Source organism: Microtus pennsylvanicus, chromosome 5, assembly GCF_037038515.1.
Source record: "Microtus pennsylvanicus isolate mMicPen1 chromosome 5, mMicPen1.hap1, whole genome shotgun sequence".
Lineage (NCBI taxonomy): Eukaryota > Metazoa > Chordata > Mammalia > Rodentia > Cricetidae > Microtus > Microtus pennsylvanicus.
In genome coordinates, this window is record NC_134583.1 from 91,334,627 (window position 1) to 91,354,060 (window position 19,434).

General features: G+C 51.5%; 1 protein-coding gene across 2 annotated transcripts in view; it reads left to right on the top strand.

Annotated features, from left to right (window-relative positions):
* The first annotated feature begins 6,914 nt into the window (after window positions 1-6,914).
* Window positions 6,915-19,434, top strand: part of Ahnak (AHNAK nucleoprotein) — an 86,957-nt gene continuing 74,437 nt past the window's right edge. Inside the window, exons 1-4 of one of the 2 annotated variants that reach the window (XM_075973452.1) lie at window positions 6,915-7,095; window positions 17,484-17,588; window positions 17,938-18,094; window positions 18,535-18,722. In XM_075973452.1, the coding sequence (XP_075829567.1) occupies window positions 17,938-18,094; window positions 18,535-18,722 (345 nt within the window). In that variant the 5' untranslated portion in view covers window positions 6,915-7,095; window positions 17,484-17,588. The remainder of the gene's footprint in view (window positions 7,096-17,483; window positions 17,589-17,937; window positions 18,095-18,534; window positions 18,723-19,434) is intronic. The other variant, XM_075973451.1, reaches the window with a different exon arrangement.

Consider the following 19,434-nt stretch of genomic DNA (forward strand, 5'->3'; position numbering starts at 1 on the left):
GAAGGCCCGGAGCTGGCTCAGCCCTTTTGCAATTATCTGGCTGGTTGTGCCAGGATTGGGGGTGGATAGTGAGGATGGGCAGAGCTAATGGTAGTTGGGAGCATGGCAGGGCATGAGGGAACTGGTGGCCAAGGCGGACTGGCTTTGAGGGCTGAGGAAGGATTGTCTAGGTCAAGTGGGAGGAGCCGAAAGCAGCTGAACCGGAAAGGGAGGCAGAAAGGCTTCCCTGGTAGGAAGTGGGGGCTGAGATGGGACAACAGCTCTGCAGATGTAAGGGAGAATGTTTGCTGTAGCGGGACCCTAGCCAGTCATGGGGAGATCCTCATTTCCCCTGACTCACGGGCTGCAGAGCTCAGTGCCCTTTCCAGCCCGTCCCTCGTGTGCTGCTTGAGTCACCCAGGGGCCTAGGGTGTTGGCTGCTTTAGGTGGCTATGCCTCTGCCTGGCCCTGCCCTGTCCCACCCATTCCCATTCATTTCTACTGTTAGGACAGGGGTTAGTAAACACACCCCTTTTATTCCACTCTCTTCAAATAGTAACTATCCATTTCTTTGACTCAGCCTTACGGAATGTACCTCACTCGGGTTGTCAGAAGACCAGCTCAAGTCATCCTTTATTTCCCATGAGAATGAGCTGGAGCCCGGAGAGGGGAAGTGAGTTACCACACATACCTCCAGGTCTCAGGCCTCCAGCCACACACTGAGTCACCTTTGCTTCCCTCGAGCTGATGGTGATTACAGTGGACACAGAATGGAGGGCAGAGAGTAGGTGGCTTCCAAAGGTTCCAGCAGCTCAACACTCTGCTAAGAAGCCTAGAAGTGAAGCAAGTCCCAGGGCAGGTTTAGCTCCAGCAGTCTACGTCCTGGAGTGGGCAGAGGGCATAGGGTGTAGTAGAGGCAAGACTGAGTGACAGGAACCTCAACTATGCAGTGACTCAGGCTCTGGGCAGCCTAGGCCCTTCCTTTTCTTCTCAGCCTGATCTCCTTAAGCTGGCCTTGGGGAAGTGAGGGAAACCCAGGCTGGCATTCCTTTCCCCAGGAAGGCAGAGGAAGTTGGAAAGCTGAGTCCGTGGAAGTCAAGGCTAGTGTTCCCCAGTCTTTCTGTGCCTTCTTGTTCCTTTGGGGAGGGAAAGCAGGCTGGGACTGTTCTATTCATCCCAGCTCCCTCCTTTTGCTCCTGTTTGCAACACTGCCTGCCCATCCTGAGCACTTCTGTCTCCTGCCTCCCCTCCGCTCTCTGAAGCATCCATGCTTTGCCTTGTTTTCCTTCCCCCAGTCTCCTGCAGCATCCCCATGCCTGCAGTCTGTCCATTGCTGGTGTGGGTACCCATCTTCCCTCTGCTCAGCAAGTTTCCTTTTTCTGGGATTGTCTTTCTAAGACTTCCTTCATCTTCCAGGCTTCTGTCTCTTGAGTCATCCCCATCATTCTTGTTCCCTAAGTAGCTTTAGCTTGGACTCCATTTGCCTTAAAGATTTCATTAGGACCCAGTACCATGGAGGGTTTCCCTGTATTTGAGCAGGAAGACTTATTTGAAGTTGGAGGTTAGTTACAGGCTGGGATTTGCACTGAATGGGGGAAGAGCGAACTTATTTGGTTAAGAGGGAAGAGTTCAGAGTTCAAGAATTGCTTGGGAAATGTTTAGATTCCAGAACCACTCAATTGATTGGCCGGGAAAGACGATAGATTAGGAAGAGTCAAGAGTGAATGGAGCAGGGCCTGTTTAACAGGGTCCACTGGTCCTGGAGGTGGGGTCTGGGAGAACCCATGGCCCTCAGAAGGGTCTGCAGTCATTTTTCTGTTTCTAAATGTGCCATCCAAAAGGACCTTCAGTGGGAGGTGGGGTTTGTTTCTAAAGAGACTGCAAACAGACAGCTTCCTCTCTGGGACCACACTTGAAAGCTGTTGGCTTTTTTTTTGTCTTTCTTTAATGTACTGATTTCAGAAAAAGGGACTGTGGCAAGAAGGGAGGGGAAGGGGAATCCCCTGGCAGAGGGCCCATCCACAGAGCTCCCCTTTGTGGTTACTATGGAAACAGGCATAATAGGAACAAAACATAGGCATGTTGCTTGGCAACCTAGGAGACTAAGGTTCATCACACACACACACACACACACACACACACACACACATACTCATAACTCCTTCATTTCAGGGAATCCCCCCAGGGGAGGAACGTCATTTCTGGAAGCTGGGTTATCCCAGTGACGAGTCCTGCGCTCACGTAGCTTTGCCTGTGAGTGGAGGCCTGAGGTGTGGGCACCTCTGAAGGGTGATCCTGTGCCAGCTTTACAGCTGACCTGAACCCAGGCCAGTGTTGACAGAAGTCTGAAACCTTGCTGAAAACACAGGTTTCCTTGACAGTGTTAGAACAGAGGGAACTCTTCTTTCTTTCTTTCTTTCTTTCTTTCTTTCTTTCTTTCTTTCTTTCTTTCTCTCTCTCTCTCTCTCTCTCTCTCTCTCTCTCTCTCTCTCTCTTCTTTCTTTTTTTCTTTTTCTTTTTTTGCTTTTGAGACATGCTTTCTCTGTATAGCTTTACCTGTCCTGGAACTCGCTGTGTAGACCAGGCTACCCTCAGACTCACAGAGATCCTCCTGCGTCTCTGTCTCCCAAGTGCTGGGATTAAAGGTCTGCACCAACACTGCCTGGTCCAGAGGGGACTCTTCAAGGTGTGTGTGGGGGAGGTGGGGGGAGGGGAAGCTAGAGCACTCACTCATGCATCTTGTGATGGGTGTGGGATAGCAGAATAAAAGTTAGAAAATTCAGCCTTCAGCTGGGCAGTGGTGGCGCACTATTTTAATCTCAGCACTCGGGAGGCAGAGGCAGGTGGATCTTTGTGAGTTCGAGGCCAGCCTGGTCACAAGAGCTACTTCCAGGACAGGCTCCAAAGCTACAGAGAAACCCTGTCTCGAAAAACCAAAAAAAAAAAAAAAAAAAAAAATTCAGTCTTCAATTTTCTGAAAACAGCCGGCAGGGAGCTGAAGGCAAGGTGAGGGGCCGTGACGCTCCTTCTGGACTATGTGGCTGTAGGGCAGGGATTCCATCCTGCTGAGTTCCACTGAAACAAGTCCTTGGCCAGTGCCAGATGGACAATAATGTTTGCGCAGCTGCAGCAAAGGATTACAAGTCGGGAAATTGTTCCCGGGGGCTGACAGTCTGGAGGAGACAGGATAGAGAGGCAAGACACTTACGCGAAGAAGGGTTTTGGAGTCCATATTCTGGAGAGCACTCATGAATGTCTCACTGAGGGCTGGGGAGATATGTGTGTGTGTGTATATATATATTTAAGGTGGCATTGATGAGACCCTAGATCTGGTCACTAGCATCACAGGAATACCTGTTTCTGAGTGATTGCTGTGTGTCTGCTAGTGCCCCCCATACCGACACATGAAGTGGGAAAGTCCCTTATCTTTTGGGAGCGTAAATATGAGTGGGAACTTTAATTTTTCCTTTGCCAGCTGTGTGACTTTAGGTAAATCAGCAGCCCCTCTGAAACCATCTCCTCTCAAGTATCTCCCTCTCAGGGTGTGAGGAGTAAGTGAGCTAATATGGGAAGAGTCACAGACAATGGCCACTCTGGCAGGGTGGGTTGGAGGCAGGATTTCCACGGAAAGCTTTTGTGTGTGTGATTCTTTTGAGACTCTGTAGCCCAGGCTGGCTTGGAACTAAATAGTCCAAACAGGCCTGGAGCTCTGTGAGCCTCCTCACTCACCTTCCTGAGCATTCAGATTACAGTCATGGAACTGTCATCACACCTGTCTGGAAACTGGAAGACAAGCCCTCCTCTGGGCTAGTTAGGACATCCCAGGTCTAGTTCCAGTCCCACTATCATGATCTTTAAAGAGTGGGGTTGAGGTTATCCCGTTTCTGTTCTCATAGCCTGGGATGGGACAAGAGCCAGTTCCCAGAACTCGGCCCTGATCAGGTAGGTAATCTTGGCCTGCTTACCCCAGAATGAAGTGTCTGGACAGTGATCCCTGCCCTGCTAACGGCTCCCAAAGCCAGCCTTGCCCTCCTGCCTTCTTCCCTGTTGATCAAGAGGGTGGCCAGAACAAACAGTGGGGCAGTACAATTGGCTCAGAGCCCAGGAAGCTCTCCCTCCTGAGAAGCCAATGCAGTGTGCAGCAGGGTTGGGATGACCGATGCTCACATCCCTTCCTTTTCTTCTTTCTCTCCTGTGCCAACCTCCTTCCCCCAACCCCCTCACCCCCACCCCACCTGGAGTGCTCCTTGCAGATGCTCAGTGCCTTGGGCTTATATTATATCATAGCCACCTTCCTGAAAGCCCAGGGATAAAGAAATCAATTCCCTGTTGATCATGCATCAGGAAACTTGTTCTTTCAAGGAATCAGATGAAGATTCATTTCCAAGTTAAAAATCTGTTGGTAAATGATTAACTGGTGACTTTTGGGAGACAAGGCATTATGTAGCTCAGGCTGACTTTGAACCCTTTATGTAGCCAAGGTCACAGATGACCCTGACTCCCAGGGGGTTAGAACCAGAGAGTCTCAGAGTGTACCACCATACTAGGCAGGAGTTTACTCTTTATTGTTCTGCCTCTCTATAGTGCTTACCTTTTAAGGACTAGGATGCAGCATTGTTGTGTAGTGTTCATTTTATCATGGGAGAGGTCTTGCGTTCGATTCCTAGTGCACACACACACAAAACAACAAATACCCAATAAATACCCCTCATCATTATGGAGGCTTTAATTTTTTAAAATGTCAACAGGGATTACCTGGTTTAGGGTTGCAGGGTACTTTATCTTATTCTTGGTCTATGTTTAAGAGATTAAATAAATGCTATTTATATATAGATAGGGTCTCATTATTTAGCCTAGGTTGGCCTCAAGCTCACAAAGATTTCCAGTCATTGCCTCTGGAGTGCCGGGATTAAAGGTATGCATCACCATGCCTGGCTCAATAAATGTATGAATATGAATTGAATGGAATAAAATGTCTTGATGTGGTGAACATTGGAGAGGCTAAGGCAGAATTGCTGTACACATGAGGACAACCAAACCTATATTGTGAATTCTAGACCAGCCTGAGCTATGTTATAAGACCCTGTTTCAATAAATCACAATTGAGGGCTGGCCTAGGAGATGAGTCAGCCTGTTAAGTCACTTGCCACCAAGCCTGGTGACCTGTTTGATCCCAGGCCCCACGTGGTAGAAGGAGAGAACCAACTCCCACAGGTTGTCCTCTGACCTCCACATGTTCATACACACTAAATAATAAATTAAAGAATGACTGGCTCTTGAGTTTTGTTTTTTGAGTTGTGTTTTGACCTGATCCTTACGGTGTATCTCTGGTGTCCTGGGACTCACTATGTAGCCCCCAGTGAGTGCTGGGAAAGGAGAAGATTTGATTTTTTCTTTGAAAGGTTGAGCCTATGACAGACAGTATGCTCGTGATGATATCTGGTGGGGTTGAGTCACTAGATGAGAGAGAGAGAGAGAGAGAGAGAGAGAGAGAGAGAGAGAGAGAGAGAGAGAGAAGCATGTTAGTGGCCAATTTTCTGCTTTGTCTGTCTTTACATGCCCATACCTGTCTGAATTTCTACCTACATTTCTCCCCCTTGGCGTGTCCATTATGTATGTGTCTGTTGTCTGTCATTCCCTTCTGTTGTCCCCCTCCCCCCTCCGCCTGTCCCCTGTGTGGTAACTGGACCTGGACACAGCCCCCAGGGCTGGCAGGAGACTTGACTGATATTTTTAGCCTGTAAACATGTTTGCCATTTCAGAGGACAGGGCAGGGCTGGTCTCAGCACCAGCCCACTCATGGTCTTTGAGCGAAGGTCTCAGTTCTCCAGCCTTAGGTCTCTTGGGGAGTTTGGAAAGGAAGGGAAACTAGAGTGGGCAGTTGGGTAGCCACTTGCCAGGGAGGGTAGAACTCGTGGGGAAGAAGAAAAAGGGAGGTGTGTGGGGAGGATGTAGCCAGAAGGTCCCTGCAACCCCATCATTAAACATTTAATAAAATCCACATCTAGTTAGAAGTGGCTGTGGGAAATGGCTGTAAATTGGGGAGCTGAACAATTTGCAAATGGGAATATGGGGGAGGGGCTGAGGGGTAGGAGAAAGACTGGAGAGGCAAAGAAAAAGCTGGATCTTGGGTTCCTCCAGGTTAGTGGGGCATGGTGGCTCATGCCTTGAATCCCAGGGAGGCAGAGGCAGGCGAATCTGCGAGGTTACCCTGGTCTAGTCAGTTCCAGGACAGCCAGGGCTTCATAAAACTGCTGCCCTCCAAACAAAACAACAAAAACCCCAAAGGGCACGAGGACAAGTGTCTACAGAAGAGGTTGAGCAGCCCCATGTCTCGTCCAAGGGCTACAAGCCTGACTCTGGTGCAGCTGCTGAATAGCACCGTGGGTGCATAGGTGACCCCATTCCTGGGGGTTGAGATCTGAGTTTGAGAGTCAGCATGTTTTGTAGGAGCTTTGAGACAGTCTGAAGGCGAGAAATGGGCGCGGCTGCAAGAAACTTGGGAACCAAGACGGGAGGCTGGGGCCTGGGACTGAAGTGTCTAAGCTTGAGAGAAAGCTCAAAGGTCTATGTTGAGGCTGGAGGTCGAGGTCGAGGCTGAATCATCTGAGCTTCTTGGCTCTTCCTGCAGAATGGGTTGACGCTGGATTCCAACTGTGAGGGTTGGAGTGAGTCCCTGCTCCTGTGTGCTTCCAGGAATTTCTTGCCGGTGGAGACACACACTGCTCAAACTGGGGTGGGAAGATCCCGACCCGGGACAGGAGCAATAAATGGGATAGGGGAAGGGAAAAGGCGATGCCTCTTCGTCCCTCGCCAGTCTCCCCTCACCAGCCCACTCCCGGGTGGCTTCAGCATTGGTCTCGCTCTCGGGTCCCAGCCCTGCTCGGGCCCCGCCCGGCCCCGCCCTCTCCCCACAGCTCGGGGCAGACCCGCCCGAGTTACAAGAGCCGCCTCCGCGCGCGGGGGCCCGGCCACTTGGAGCAGCTCTGCCGCGGGGACTGCACTGTCCGCCCTGCCAGACCCGCCCCGACTGGGGCTCGCCGTCACCAGCAGTCACAGCACTGCGACCTCGGGCCCTACGTCGGCTATGGCTGCGTCCTGGGACTAAGTCCGCAGGTAGGGAAGCGAAACGCCGGCTGGTGCGGTCTGGGACTAGGACACCGGTGGCCAGGGAAGGAGGGACTCGGGCGAGGTGCATTTGCGGTAGTGTCACTTGAGGGTTCCAACAGTTCAGAGCAAACCTGGCCGCCTGTGACTGCCTGGACAAGCGACGGGTCACACTTCGGGAGTGGAATATTCTCCCTGGAGTTGGGGCACAAGTCGGGCTAAGTTAGAAAATCGCTTTGATAGATGCTTTGCTGCGCTTTATATTTCTCCCGCGGTGGACTGTCGTCCCAACTGCACTGCAGGGCGCAGCGTTCCTGGCCTGGTGGCCCCTGTCCCACCCCTCCACTTTGGGGCGGTGGCTCAAAGCGCTGCTGAGTTCCTATTCCATGTTTACTGGAAAAGTTTTCCGAGATCCCCGTGGCAATTCTCCCGCCCCTCCGGCGCCCCGACACCGCGTGTCCCTCTGCTGTCTTTCGTGGCTCTCCACACCTCGGCCCCCAACTTCGCGTCTGGAGTCCCCCTCAGCCCCACCCTGCTCTGTACCATCAGCCTCTCCCTTTCTGGTTCCTAGCGGCGCCTTCGGCAGCTGCCCCGCCCTAGTCTTGCCCCTCCGTGTTCCCAGATCCTGAAGACTCCCTTCTTCCTCCTGGGCGTCGGAGCCTGGAAGTTTGCAGCACGCCTCCCTGCGGGATGGGTGGGAGTGGGGGTGGGGGACATAATTAGGGAGATTCCTGCGCTGGGGTGGGCGGGGAGGGGGGCTGTGCAAGCGACTCAGTCCCCAGAACCTCCCTTGCTCCTTCTAGAGGCGGTGCTTTCTCCCTACCCCACCCCACTCCCAAACTCGTCCGGGCGGGATGGCCCCCGCCCCAGCGCCTGGCTGGACGCCAGCAGCCTGAGGAATGTAGTGGTTGGAGCCGGTGACTAATTCAAACCAGAATTCGGGGGGGGGGGGGAAGTGGTGAGGGGCAAAGGGGAGGGGGAAAGGGGCAGTGAGTAGGCGGTGGGGGCCGGAGCGCTGGGCGTAGGTGAAGGACTTCACTGCTCACTCTGGAACCCTCCACTTTTGCAGTTCCAGCGGAGAGGGCGGGGGGCGAAAGCCTGCTGTGGAGTTGGAAAGCAGCGTGCTTAGGGTGTGTGCAGAGAGCTGTGTTATGTAAGGCTTTCCCATGCAGGGAGGGGATGTGCAGTGTGCAAGGGCCTGGGCTCCTCTGGCCCAGAGCCCCTTGCAGTGTCAGGGCGGGGTTGGTGGGGATGCAGAATCTTGGTGGTGCTGGGCTGGCAGCAGGTTTAGCTGTACTTGGTGGTGAGCATTGGAAGACTTTTGGCGGGGACCCGGGGATATCCCACAACTCAAACTGTGCCCTGACAACGTAGTGTTACCGATGTGTGTGTGTGTTGTACGTGCTTGCCTGCACACTCTGTCACTTCTGCACAATGTGAGCACAGAATATTGTGCAAATGGTGTCTGCGTTGGCACCCTAGTTTGGCAGGGTGTGGTCCTGGCCTGTCTCTGAGGCCACGAGGTGCTCCTGGGGTGCTTGTATTCTTAGTGTTCCTGTTCTGGGGAGGGGATTTGTAGAAAAGCTTCCCCAGGTAGTTGGGGTCCTTGGAGAGTGACCCGGAATTCCCAGGAAGAAAAGAGCCCAGAGGTCTACTTCTGCCCCCAGAACACTGCTGGACTCCCAATAGGTATTTTTGAAACAGTCTCCCATTAAAATTTAACCTCAATGGCAGGGACCATCTCCACTGCACTCCTTTTCTCACAGAATCCAGCGATTCAGCTGGGTGTTGTCCTCATAGGTGTGTGTGCACCTATGTACAGTAAGATGCCTTGGGAAACATTTAAGGGTCTCCACCTATACTGAGAATAGTTTAGATGAGTAGAATTGCTTTGGTGTGTCCCATGAGGGAAGTCCCCGAGGCAGGGTAGTCCTCTTTTCCTAAGCTGAATGAACCATCGGCTTCCTTCTCTCACCTTGAGAAACTATGGGCTAGGTATGCACCTGGGATGTCGAGTGTGCAGACTGTGAGGTAAAAGGGAACCCCTTATTTAAGGGCACTTCCTTGCTCCGAGCTGAGATACGGGGCAAGGGAGTGTGAGAAAGGAACTGGAAGCATGGGGGTTGATCTAGTAAAGGGCCCTGGGTGCTGATAGGGATGACATCTGGAAGATATCTGAACCCCTTTCTGAGTCTCTTGCCCCTAAGAGAAGCAAGACATTCAGGAAGCTGCGTGAGTCATTCGAGGCTTAGTGCTGGTAATATGGAGGTCAGCAGCAATGCAAAGGGCTGAGGAGAAGCCAGGCATGGTCCAGGAAAGGACAGGAGAGATTGAACCAAGGAACTCCGTGGAAGAAGAGTAGCATTAGTCAGGGCAGGGAATGAGCTGTGGAGCCCCAGGTCATTTCAGACGCAGGGAGGCTCTGCTTAGAGGTTCAGAGCACCACTACTCCTGACTCCTCTGCTCCACTTGGAACTGTCTGGCGGGTTCTGGCCGAACACAGCACTCCGAGCCTGAGGAGCTGGTTTGAGGAGTTGGGGTAAAGCTGTGGGGGTGGAGGAGTGTGTGGGGCATTGGGGTGTGGTCACTGCCTTTTTCAGAACTTGGGAACTGCCTGGAGACAGACAAGAGAGGCAGACTGGGAGAGCTAGTCTGACTTCTGAAGGGCTCTTTGCCTGGACGCCCCCAAGATTGCCTCCTTGGGGCTGGCCTGACCATGTGCTTATAGTCACTCAGCCTACAGGAAGGGAGGTGGCTGTCAATTTACAGTGTGCATTTCAGGCCGCAGCAGCGGTGAGTGCCTAGGGCTTTCTGCTCTCTTTGCCCCCTTCAGGCGTCAGCCAGGCTCTCAGGAGCTTGCAGTTCCCTGGATTTGACCACCGGCTGCTTTCCAAAGTCTTCCGGACCACAGCATCACCCATACCTGAGTTTGTCAAAAAAGTGTCAGCATGGGGCGTGGTACTACCGACTGTTTCTGTGAGATGTCTGTGTGCGCTTTGATGAAGCTCCCCTTTCTCTCTCTGGGCCCCAGTTCTCATTGGGGCTAAGGCTCAAATAATTGGTCTTGTGTGGGTCACTGTTTGCATTGCAACGGGGGTCATGGTTCCACTGTGGTCTCGAGTCTCTGTGTTTGTGTTACTGCCCCCGAGAAGATGGCCTGTCGGCTGTTCATGGAGCACTCATACTGTGCTAGGCCTGGATGTGTCACCTCTATCTGCCTGGGACTCGGAGGGCAGAGGCAATGGCTGCTCTGGAGTGGAAGCTCCTTGTCTGTGTGCAGAGACTGCAGTTAAGGAATGAAGTAAGCTCCTTTGTCCTGTGTGGGCCCAGGCCTTGAAGTTTGTGTCCCGAGGCCTTCAAGAAGGATAGGGGAGCCTTGGGAGTAGAGTCCCCACAGATGGTGGTTGAGCAGCAATGCATTGCACACAGCCTGTCAGGGAGCGGCATCCTGCCTGGTCCCTGGAGGCTGGAACGGAGGTTCTGGGGGAAGGGGAAGTGCCTGGAGCTGATCCTGGCTACGTGTCCTGGCTCTCGGCTGTGTGTGTGAGTGTGTGTGTGTGTGTGTGTGTGTGTAGCCACGGCCTTTTGAAGACCTGGCCCTGAGTCGTTCACTACTTGGCCTGACCACTGGGGGGCGAACATGCAGCACCTCCCAGAGAGCTGGGTGGGGCCCAGGGTATATTCTAAAAACTAATCTACCCCCCCCCCCCCCAGGCAACTCAAGATACTTATCCCCTTGGCTCCTCAACTGTAGGACATTGCCCTCAGAGTTAGTGTCTTAATCCCAGCCGCTCTGGCAAAGGCCAAATCTTCCTTGACATTGTTGCCAGATAAGGAACTTCCACCTGGATACTGTGTTGTTGCTGTCCCCAGTCTAGGGCACTGGGAGAGGTGGAGAGTCCCCTCCTGGTCTCCTGGATGGGGGAAAGAGAGGGACTATCCCTGCTGGAAGTGAGAATTTAGAGTTTCGGGCCTTGCGGCTTGTTCTAAGAGTTGGTGGTGGGAAATGTCTGTGATCGGAGTAGAGAGAAGTGGAGGTGGAGATCGGAAACAGTCGTAGGGCTGGGGCATGATGGTGCACGTCTGCCTTTTAATCCCAGCGCTCACGAGGCAGAGGTAGGCAGGTCTCTGTGAGGCCAGCCTGGGCTACAAAGAGAGTGCCAGGACAGCTAGGGTCGGTACACAGAGAAACCCTGTCTCAAAAAACAAACACAAACAGTGGAGAAGAAGGAGGAGGAGGAGGAGGAGGAAGAAGAAGCAGCAGCAATCATGGGACTGGTTATGACCACTTTAGAGGTCAATGTGCAAAAAGCCCCAGCATGATGGGGAAAAGGAGGTTAGAGTGGGGAGGCTATGGTAGGAGCTGTGGGCTGGATCAGCACCACTTTCCTCCTGTGGCAGGTAGCACGGCCTAGCCTTGGCAGGTGCACACACAGAAAGGGAGGTGCACACCCAGGGACCCAGCTTTACTAGGAGAACAGGTGACAGGTATCTGCTGAGAGCCACGAAATCTGACCACCGAGGACTGCGTGAGCTGGGAAGGGTGAATGATGAGGCTGACGAGGGTCTCTGTGCTCTGCATATGTGTGTGTCCCCTTAGGTGTTTCTCTGAAGATCCTCCCAAGATCCAGGTCGCTGGGTCTTGTTGGTCTAGTTCTCTTTGATTGTTTTCTCCGGAAAGTTGATGGTGCCCCCGTTGTGTCTAGCTAAGTAGCCTTGTTTGTCTGAACTTAGATATTCCTGCCTAAGCCTCCTGAGGATTATAGGTGGCATGGGACACAAGGTCCATCCCTGTAAAGTTTTTTTATGTTGGTTTATTTTGGCAGGTTCTCATTATGCAGGCAAGGCTGTCCTTGAACTCACTATGTAGCCCAGGACAGGTTGGAACTTGCAGTGATCCTCCTGGCCCAGTGCTTAAGTGCTGAGATTACAAGTGTGCATGCACCATTATGGCTGTCTCTGCTAAACATTTGTTTTTCTTGTTTTGTTATAAATGTGTTTCTGTGTACTTACATGTGTGTCCTCATGCTGTGGCACATGTGTAAGTGTTTGAGAACAATTCACAGGAATCAGTTCTCTTCTACTAAGTGTGTTCTGCTGATGAAGCTCGGGTTGGGAGCTAGACAGAAAAATCTCCATTTGTCTTCTACATATTAACCCAAGAGAAATCCAGAACTAGGTTCTGGGAAGTTCTGGGTTCTGGGAAGCTTGGGATTCCTGACCCCTGGGAACATAGCTTCAAAGAGACCCGGAATCAAAGGCCCCTTAAATGCTGGGCGCGGGTGGGGCCATCATGAGGCTGGAGGGGCACAAGAGGGGAGGCTTTTTTCCATCTTTTGGTGGTTGCCTTTCTAGCTCCCAGTCTCCCCTGCTCCAGCATAGGCCTTGCTTCTGTGTATTTTCTTTATGGGTCTTTCTCAGAAATTTCTTTCTTTTCTTTTTCTTTCTTTCTTTTTTTTTTTTTTTTAGTTTTTAGTTTGTTTAGCTCTGACTATTCTGGAGCTTGTTTTGTAGAATGGACTAGTCTCAAACTCACAGAGATTTGCCTGCCTCTGCCTCCCTGGGGGCTGGGATTAAAGGTGTACACCCTCACCCCCGGCTCTCAGGGGTTTCTGTGTCTCATCCTGTATATATATATATATTTGTGAATTGGTCTCTGCTTGGGTGAAGACTGTTGGATTGGGGCCTGTCTCCATATCTCTAAAATAAGGTTGCGAATTCTTGCCCTCCAGGGTCATTTGTCCAGGAGATGGGACCCTTAGCAGAGAAGTCGGCAGTACAGCGCGTGGCGTGCAGTGCTCTGCAGAAGTCTTTCTCTTAACTAGCGATGGTGGGGTTTCCTTCAGCGTGCAGCTTTCTCTTCCTCTTTGGGGAGTGTTTATGACAGGATATCATACATCTGGGTGTGTCTCCCTTCTATGACTCTCCAACCGCTTGCTTGGTTTTGAGTGTCAGGGCTTTCCCTCTGGCGGAGGTCTCTAATCCTAGCCATGAGTCATTATGTTCTTGGGGTGGGTACTGCTTGTCCCTGGCAGGTTAGTTAGGGCTTGTGGGTGCTGCAGTGCTGGAAGGTTCTGTCATTGAGGTCCCCCGAGATGCAGGTGCAGTTCCTTCTTCCACGCATATCCCCTTCTGCATGCAGACTGTGCTAGTCAGGCCCACTGCTCAGTGCTCTTCTAGTGTAGGTCTTGTCTTCAGATCTTATCCAGTTCAGCCACTGAGACCCTAGGCCTTGTCACTCAGAGTCTTTGTGTCAGTTCCTGTCACATTGACATAGACATTGGCTATCTGTAGCTGCAGTAGCAATTGCCCCGAGCTCTCCTCTGCGGAGAGAAACGGGAAGGCCTAGTCCCCTGGTGACAAAGGGGAGAGAATGCTCTTCTGGAGGTCACCCTTGCCAGGAACTCTCTGCTTTTGGGCATCGTCTGGATCTGCTCAAGTGTGGCCCCTGTGGAAGCGGGCATAGGCAGAGCCTTGCTGCTGCATGGAATTTTGAGGTTCTGAGTTGCAGGATGGGGTGTTCTGTCATGGCATTTGGCCTGAACTGTGCCCTAGCCCCAAGTACTTTCTATTTTTTATCTAGAGCACCCTCACCGCCTCTCTCCAAACAGCCTTCTGCCTCGGGGGTTCTCCACTCCAGCCCTGCTTCTCATCAGAAAGGATACCAAGGCCGTCTCTTGGGCCACGGGAACACAGCTAGCAGAGCTGAGTTATAGGGCTTTAACACTTCCCTATTAGCCTCCGTGTACCTTCCTTTCCCATATGTGAGTGGCAGCCAGTGCTGTCCTCTAGAATGTCACTGTAGGGGAATTTTTGCATATCCTTGCTGCCAGAAATGGCAGTGGTAGCCACACGTGGCTGCTAGGCACCTGTAATGTGGCTAGTGGAACTACATTTTTAACTTCAAACTGGGTGTGGCGGTACACCTTTGCAATCTCAGAACTCAGAAGGTAGAGGCAGAAGGATCAGGATGTTTAAGGTCCTTCTCAGCTACACTGGAGAGATGGCTGGGGGCTGGGGGGTGAGGACTATTTCAGAGACCCCAAGTTCGACACCTAGCATCCATGTTGGGCCATTGCAACCACCTGGAACTCCAGTTCCAGGGGGATTTGACACCTCTGGTCTCATGAGCATGTACACATACATATGAACATAAAAAATTAAAAATAATTTAAAATTGGGAGCAGCCTGGCATAGTAGTGCAGGCCTTTAATCTCAGCACTTGGGAGGCAAAGGCAGGCAGATCTCTGTGAGTTTGAGGACAACTTGGTCTACAAAGTGAGTTCTGGGACATGCAGAGCTACATAGTAAGAATTCATCTCCAGAAAAAAAAAAGGGACTGGTGACTTTAAGCTAGGCAGTGGAGGCACACATCTTTAATTCCAGCACTTGGAAGGCGGAGGCTGGCAGATCTCTGAGTTCAAGGCCGCCTGATCTACACAGTGAGTTCCAGGACAGCCAGGGCTACACAGAGAACTCCTGTCTCAAAAACAACAAAAAGAAATCGAGTTGTTTATTTACGTGTCCATGTGTGCCTGTGTGTGCCACATATGTGGAGGTGTGCAGGGAGGTTAGAGGGCATAGGATCCTTGGAGCTGGACTTACTGGCTGGTGGTAGTGAGCCACCTGACAGGGCTGCTGGGAACTAACTCAGGTTCTCTGGAAGAGCAGCAAGCATTCTAAATTCACACGGAGCCACCTCTCATCTGGTGGGGAAAATACCACTATAGTTTAATTATCTGCCTAAAATTATTTTATTTTTGACTTCTGGAAACAGGTTCTCATGAAGCTCACCATTAAACTCTAGATCTTCCTGCTTGCCCACTTGAGCGCTTGGATTATAGGTGTATAATCTGTTTAAATTTAAATTGCCACATGCGGCTACCATGTTAGTAGCACACATTTGTCTCCGTTCAAGCCCCAAAGGCTTGTGATGAGTGACTGAATTGTGAAGAATTCCCCCAACCTCCAAAGACCATTTTTGGATTTTCCTGGAGGCCTGACTTAACCTAACCATGTGGGAGGAGAGGGAGGAGCATCTGGGTTTGCTACAGGTTCCACTGGTGGAGGGCAGACCAAGAGCTGGGACCTAGAAGCAGAAAATTGGGCCATGGCCATCATGGCCTCACACCTCTCATGTGCATCCCATGTCTTCCGGGCCTAGATTTGAAGAGAAGGAAGCCCTTCCTGGCTGTGTCAGGATAACAGAGCTATAGCATGAACCCACTGGTTTCTGTTCTCAGGGGTGGAGAACTTTTCAGAATTACTTCTCCTCTAAGTAGCCTACCGAGTGAAGCATACAGCGAGTTGGTCCTCAGCACTCTTTGCATCTAAAAGACCCTTGTCCTAGGGCTCAAGCTGGAGAAGGGGAGCTGTGGCAAGTCCTAGCCCCTCTGCTCCTTGGCGGCTTGGCCTAGGAGGCTTTGCATTGACTAGGTTTTAGGCGTGACCCTGTGCGTGTCTGGAACTGTTGCTTCAGACTGCAGTGACTCACCGTGGAAGGGGGGGGGGTGGAGGGTGGGGCCCCCATGTGGGTGAGTGAGCTGGCTCTCTTTCTCCTTTGCTGGCTCAGCACCAGGCTGTTTAGCTGAGCAAGGGGCCCTGCACAAGGAGGAAGACAGGGAAACCTGAAGGGGTGGCTTCAGTTTTTAGGGGTCCAAGCTAGAGACTTTTGCTCTTCCTTCTTCTTAGGCTGGCTTCTCAGTGTTGGTCTGGGGCCGGGGCAGAAGGTGCCAGTTTCGAGTTGGGAAGAGTCAGTATGACTTTCCTCTTAACGTGGCCTTTTCTGCCTGCTCGGAAGGGAGGGGGTGTTTCCCTAGCTTAAGCCTGTGCCAGCGGGCCTCTCTCCCGTCTTTGCTCAGACTCTAGCCAGCACCTGTGTTGTCAAGTAAGCTCATGATAAATGCTGCATTTATGAGTTTGTTGAGTTTGAGAACAGGTGTGGTGATCTGGGGTTTATATTTGTGTTTCTATTTTATCCATGTTGGTATCTGCCTGAAACTGGACCTGCTAAGTGCCATGGGTTTCTAAGAGACACAGTCCCATCTAGAGGCCGATTCCAGCACCTTGGATGCCCCATTTATATTTCATTGCCCTGATAAGCCTCTTAAGATTTCTGGAACATTATGGAGCCCAGCTGGTCACACCCAGAGTCTCTTGCTTATCATTTGTGCCGGGACAGGACTCTAAGTCTTTTGAATTTCTGTATCTGGCACATGGCGTGCATTCAGTAAGTGTCTAGAGGATGCCTGAGTGACGGGAGGTAACAGCCCAATGCAGTGTACAATTAAGTGCTGGGCTGGGCTGTGTGCCCTGATTGGTATCCTTTATAATATCTAGTGCAGACTTGGGCATACAGGAGGTGCTCAGTATGCATACATTTATTGATTGGTTGACAAATTTCTGGATGTAAACAGTTTCAGGGTGGGGCTTTGGGTGAGGCTCACCACAATTTATAGAGTCCCTCATACAATTTCACAGGTATGCTTTAGATGGCTGCCAGCGCCATTTTGTGTGGGTGGCTGTAGTTGGTTCATCATTATATCTACCATCCTTCCGGGTGCCTTCCCAGGGTACCTCTGCAGCTGATAACTCATCTGGTGGCAAGGAGGAATGCCTTTACCTATGGAGTCTGGCTCAGGGCCCAGTGTGGGCAGCCAGATGGCCTTTGACTCACCATGGTCCTTGACTCACCACAGGCCTGAGTTGGGTTCAGCTTTGCTTCGGTCTTTTGGCTTTGGGAGTCTGGGAGAGTGGAATTGTCTTTTTTAGGTCAGCTGGAAAGGGTTCCTTTTGGTCCCGAGGGCTAGGCTAGAGATAGTAAACTGAGTCACTGTCAGTGTGGTGGGGAACAGCAGCTTTGTGCTTGGAGAATGGTTTCATATTACCGAAGAGGTGAGACCCAGTGTGGTATAGTGGAAAGACCCACAGAAACACAAGCTAGGGCATGGCATCGGCATTGTGTGCACTCCGGGCAAACTGGCCTTTCAGAGTCTCTATCTCTCTGCTTGTGAGGTGGGACCAGCTATTCTAGAGAATGGTGAACTTGGGTTTGTTGTGCAACCTCCGTGGACCAGCTGCTGTCTTCTTTCAATCTGTATGGAACTCTTACCATTTCCACATTCACAGCCAAGGAAACAGGTTCAGAGAGGTCAAGTGTCCTTGGCAAGAGTCCTATAGCTAGGAGGATGCAGCCAGTGGTGGAGACCTGGTCTAGTTTCCTTTAGCTTCGTTTTCTGTGGCAACAGACCTCAGAGTCATGTAGTTGCTGGCTATAGTAGGGACCTGACTGGAGTTTTGGCCTGGCCTGGGAAACGGCATCTCTCTATCATTTGGGTGGCAGCTCATGGAGGTTTTGAAAAGCCAAGAGTGAGCATCACGGTGAAAATTTTTCCTAGGTTGTGTGACTGAGTTTCCCAAAGAGAGAGAGACTGATAAAAGAAGAGAAGAAGGAGGGGCGGGCTCCTGGCAAGGCGTTCGCTCCTGAACAGAGTCCTGCAAAGGTCAGTAGGTGGGATGGTGCAGAGGGATGGGGGTTAGAATTGGGGACACTGGGTATTTGATGTAGCATTTGGAACTTTCCCTGGGTGGATCAAAGGGCCGGTTACCCCCTTTCTATACTCTTTATTGTGCATTGGGAGAACTTCCACAGTGGAAAAACATGATACAGATCACCCTCCTACCCGAGGAACCCCTCACTTGGCAGGTGAGCCAGGGCTGAGGGAGCAGGTGCATGGCGCTTCTTTTCCACTCCCTGGGTGTGCACAGCACCAAAGATTTCTGCCTTTCTCAGGCTTTTCTGCCCCCCATATCTCCTGTGACCAATGCTCTTGTTTTTTCGCCTCATCTCAGATGGAGAAGGAGGAGGAGACAACTCGGGAGCTGCTGCTGCCTAACTGGCAGGGCAGCGGCTCCCACGGACTGACCATTGCCCAGAGGGATGATGGAGTCTTTGTTCAGGAAGTGATGCAGAACTCCCCTGCGGCCCGCACTGGGGTGGTCAAAGAGGGTGAGTCTCCCCAAGACAGTGACTGGGCACTGGGGGGTGAGAGAGGTTACTAAAAGGAAGGACGGGAGGCTGGGGAACAGGCAGAAATGCCCAAATGGCTGTGGAAGGCTTGGGTCCAACAACGTAAAGATGGTCAGTATCCAATCCCTGTTCTTTTTTGCCTACTCTGTGTCTTGCTGGTGAATATGAGGGGAGGCAGTTATGAGGAGTCCTGGAGACCTTGTGTTCAGATCCGAGTCTTCTCCCTCACCAGCTCTGCAGCTTTGTGTAAAATAGTTGGCCTTTTGAGCCACAGTTTCCTCATCTGTACAAGGAATGGGCAATACCATGTCTGCATGGTATTCACAAAGCTAAAGGAAAGTCAGTTTTAGCATCTGTTATGTGGTACTTTCTTGAGCCCTGCATGTCTTAGAACCTAATTGTTGTACTTCCTTACTTAGGGGACCAGATTGTGGGTGCCACCATCTACTTTGACAACCTGCAGTCTGGTGAGGTGACACAGCTGCTGAACACCATGGGGCACCACACTGTTGGCTTGAAGTTGCACCGTAAGGGGGACCGTTCCCCTGAGCCTGGACAGACCTGGACTCATGAAGTCTTCAGCTCCCGTAGCTCCGAGGTGGTGCTGGTGAGTTCCTGGTGACCCACCTTTGCTCTGAGCCTGCCATAATCCTGGTGGCCTCCTGGCCTCACTTCCTGAGCCTTCTGCTTGTGTCCTGAACCTCTGCTAATTCCATCTTCTTCTTTCATCTCTTTCTGACTTCTCTCTGCTGCTTTCTTCCTGCCTATGTTGTGGCATGCGGCTGATTCTGTTCTTACAAGTCTTGTGTTCTTTTGGTCTCTTGAGACTGTGCCATGGCTTGGGAACCAGCTCAAGTGTTGGGGGCTTAGATGCCAAGGGGAAGGCCGATTGCTTTACTAGAGTTTTTGAAGCGTTTTCACTGGTGTTCAACCTGTCTCTCTACTTTCTGTGCGTGAGAAGATGAGCAGCGTAGGGCTCGTGGGAAAGGCTTCTTTACTCCTCATGGCTTGCTTATGGAATAAACCATGTGTCCTAATTGTGAAAGTATTCCCAAACACGGCCAGGCCTTCAGGCTTCACAAATGCTCCGGTATGCAAAGGCTCTTGGGGGACCTTAACCAAGCAAGTCTGCAAGTTGAGAGTTGAAGGATGAAGAGTCTGTTTGGGATGGGTCCCTGGAACAGGTTGATTTGAAGTACCACTGGGTGGTAGAGTCTCTTCCTGGGAGCACAGTTCAGGAATCTATGACCTTTGCTTTCCAGAATTTTCTTCCAGATAGTTTCTCTTTTCCTCTTGTAATGTGACTGTCAGCTCCTTTC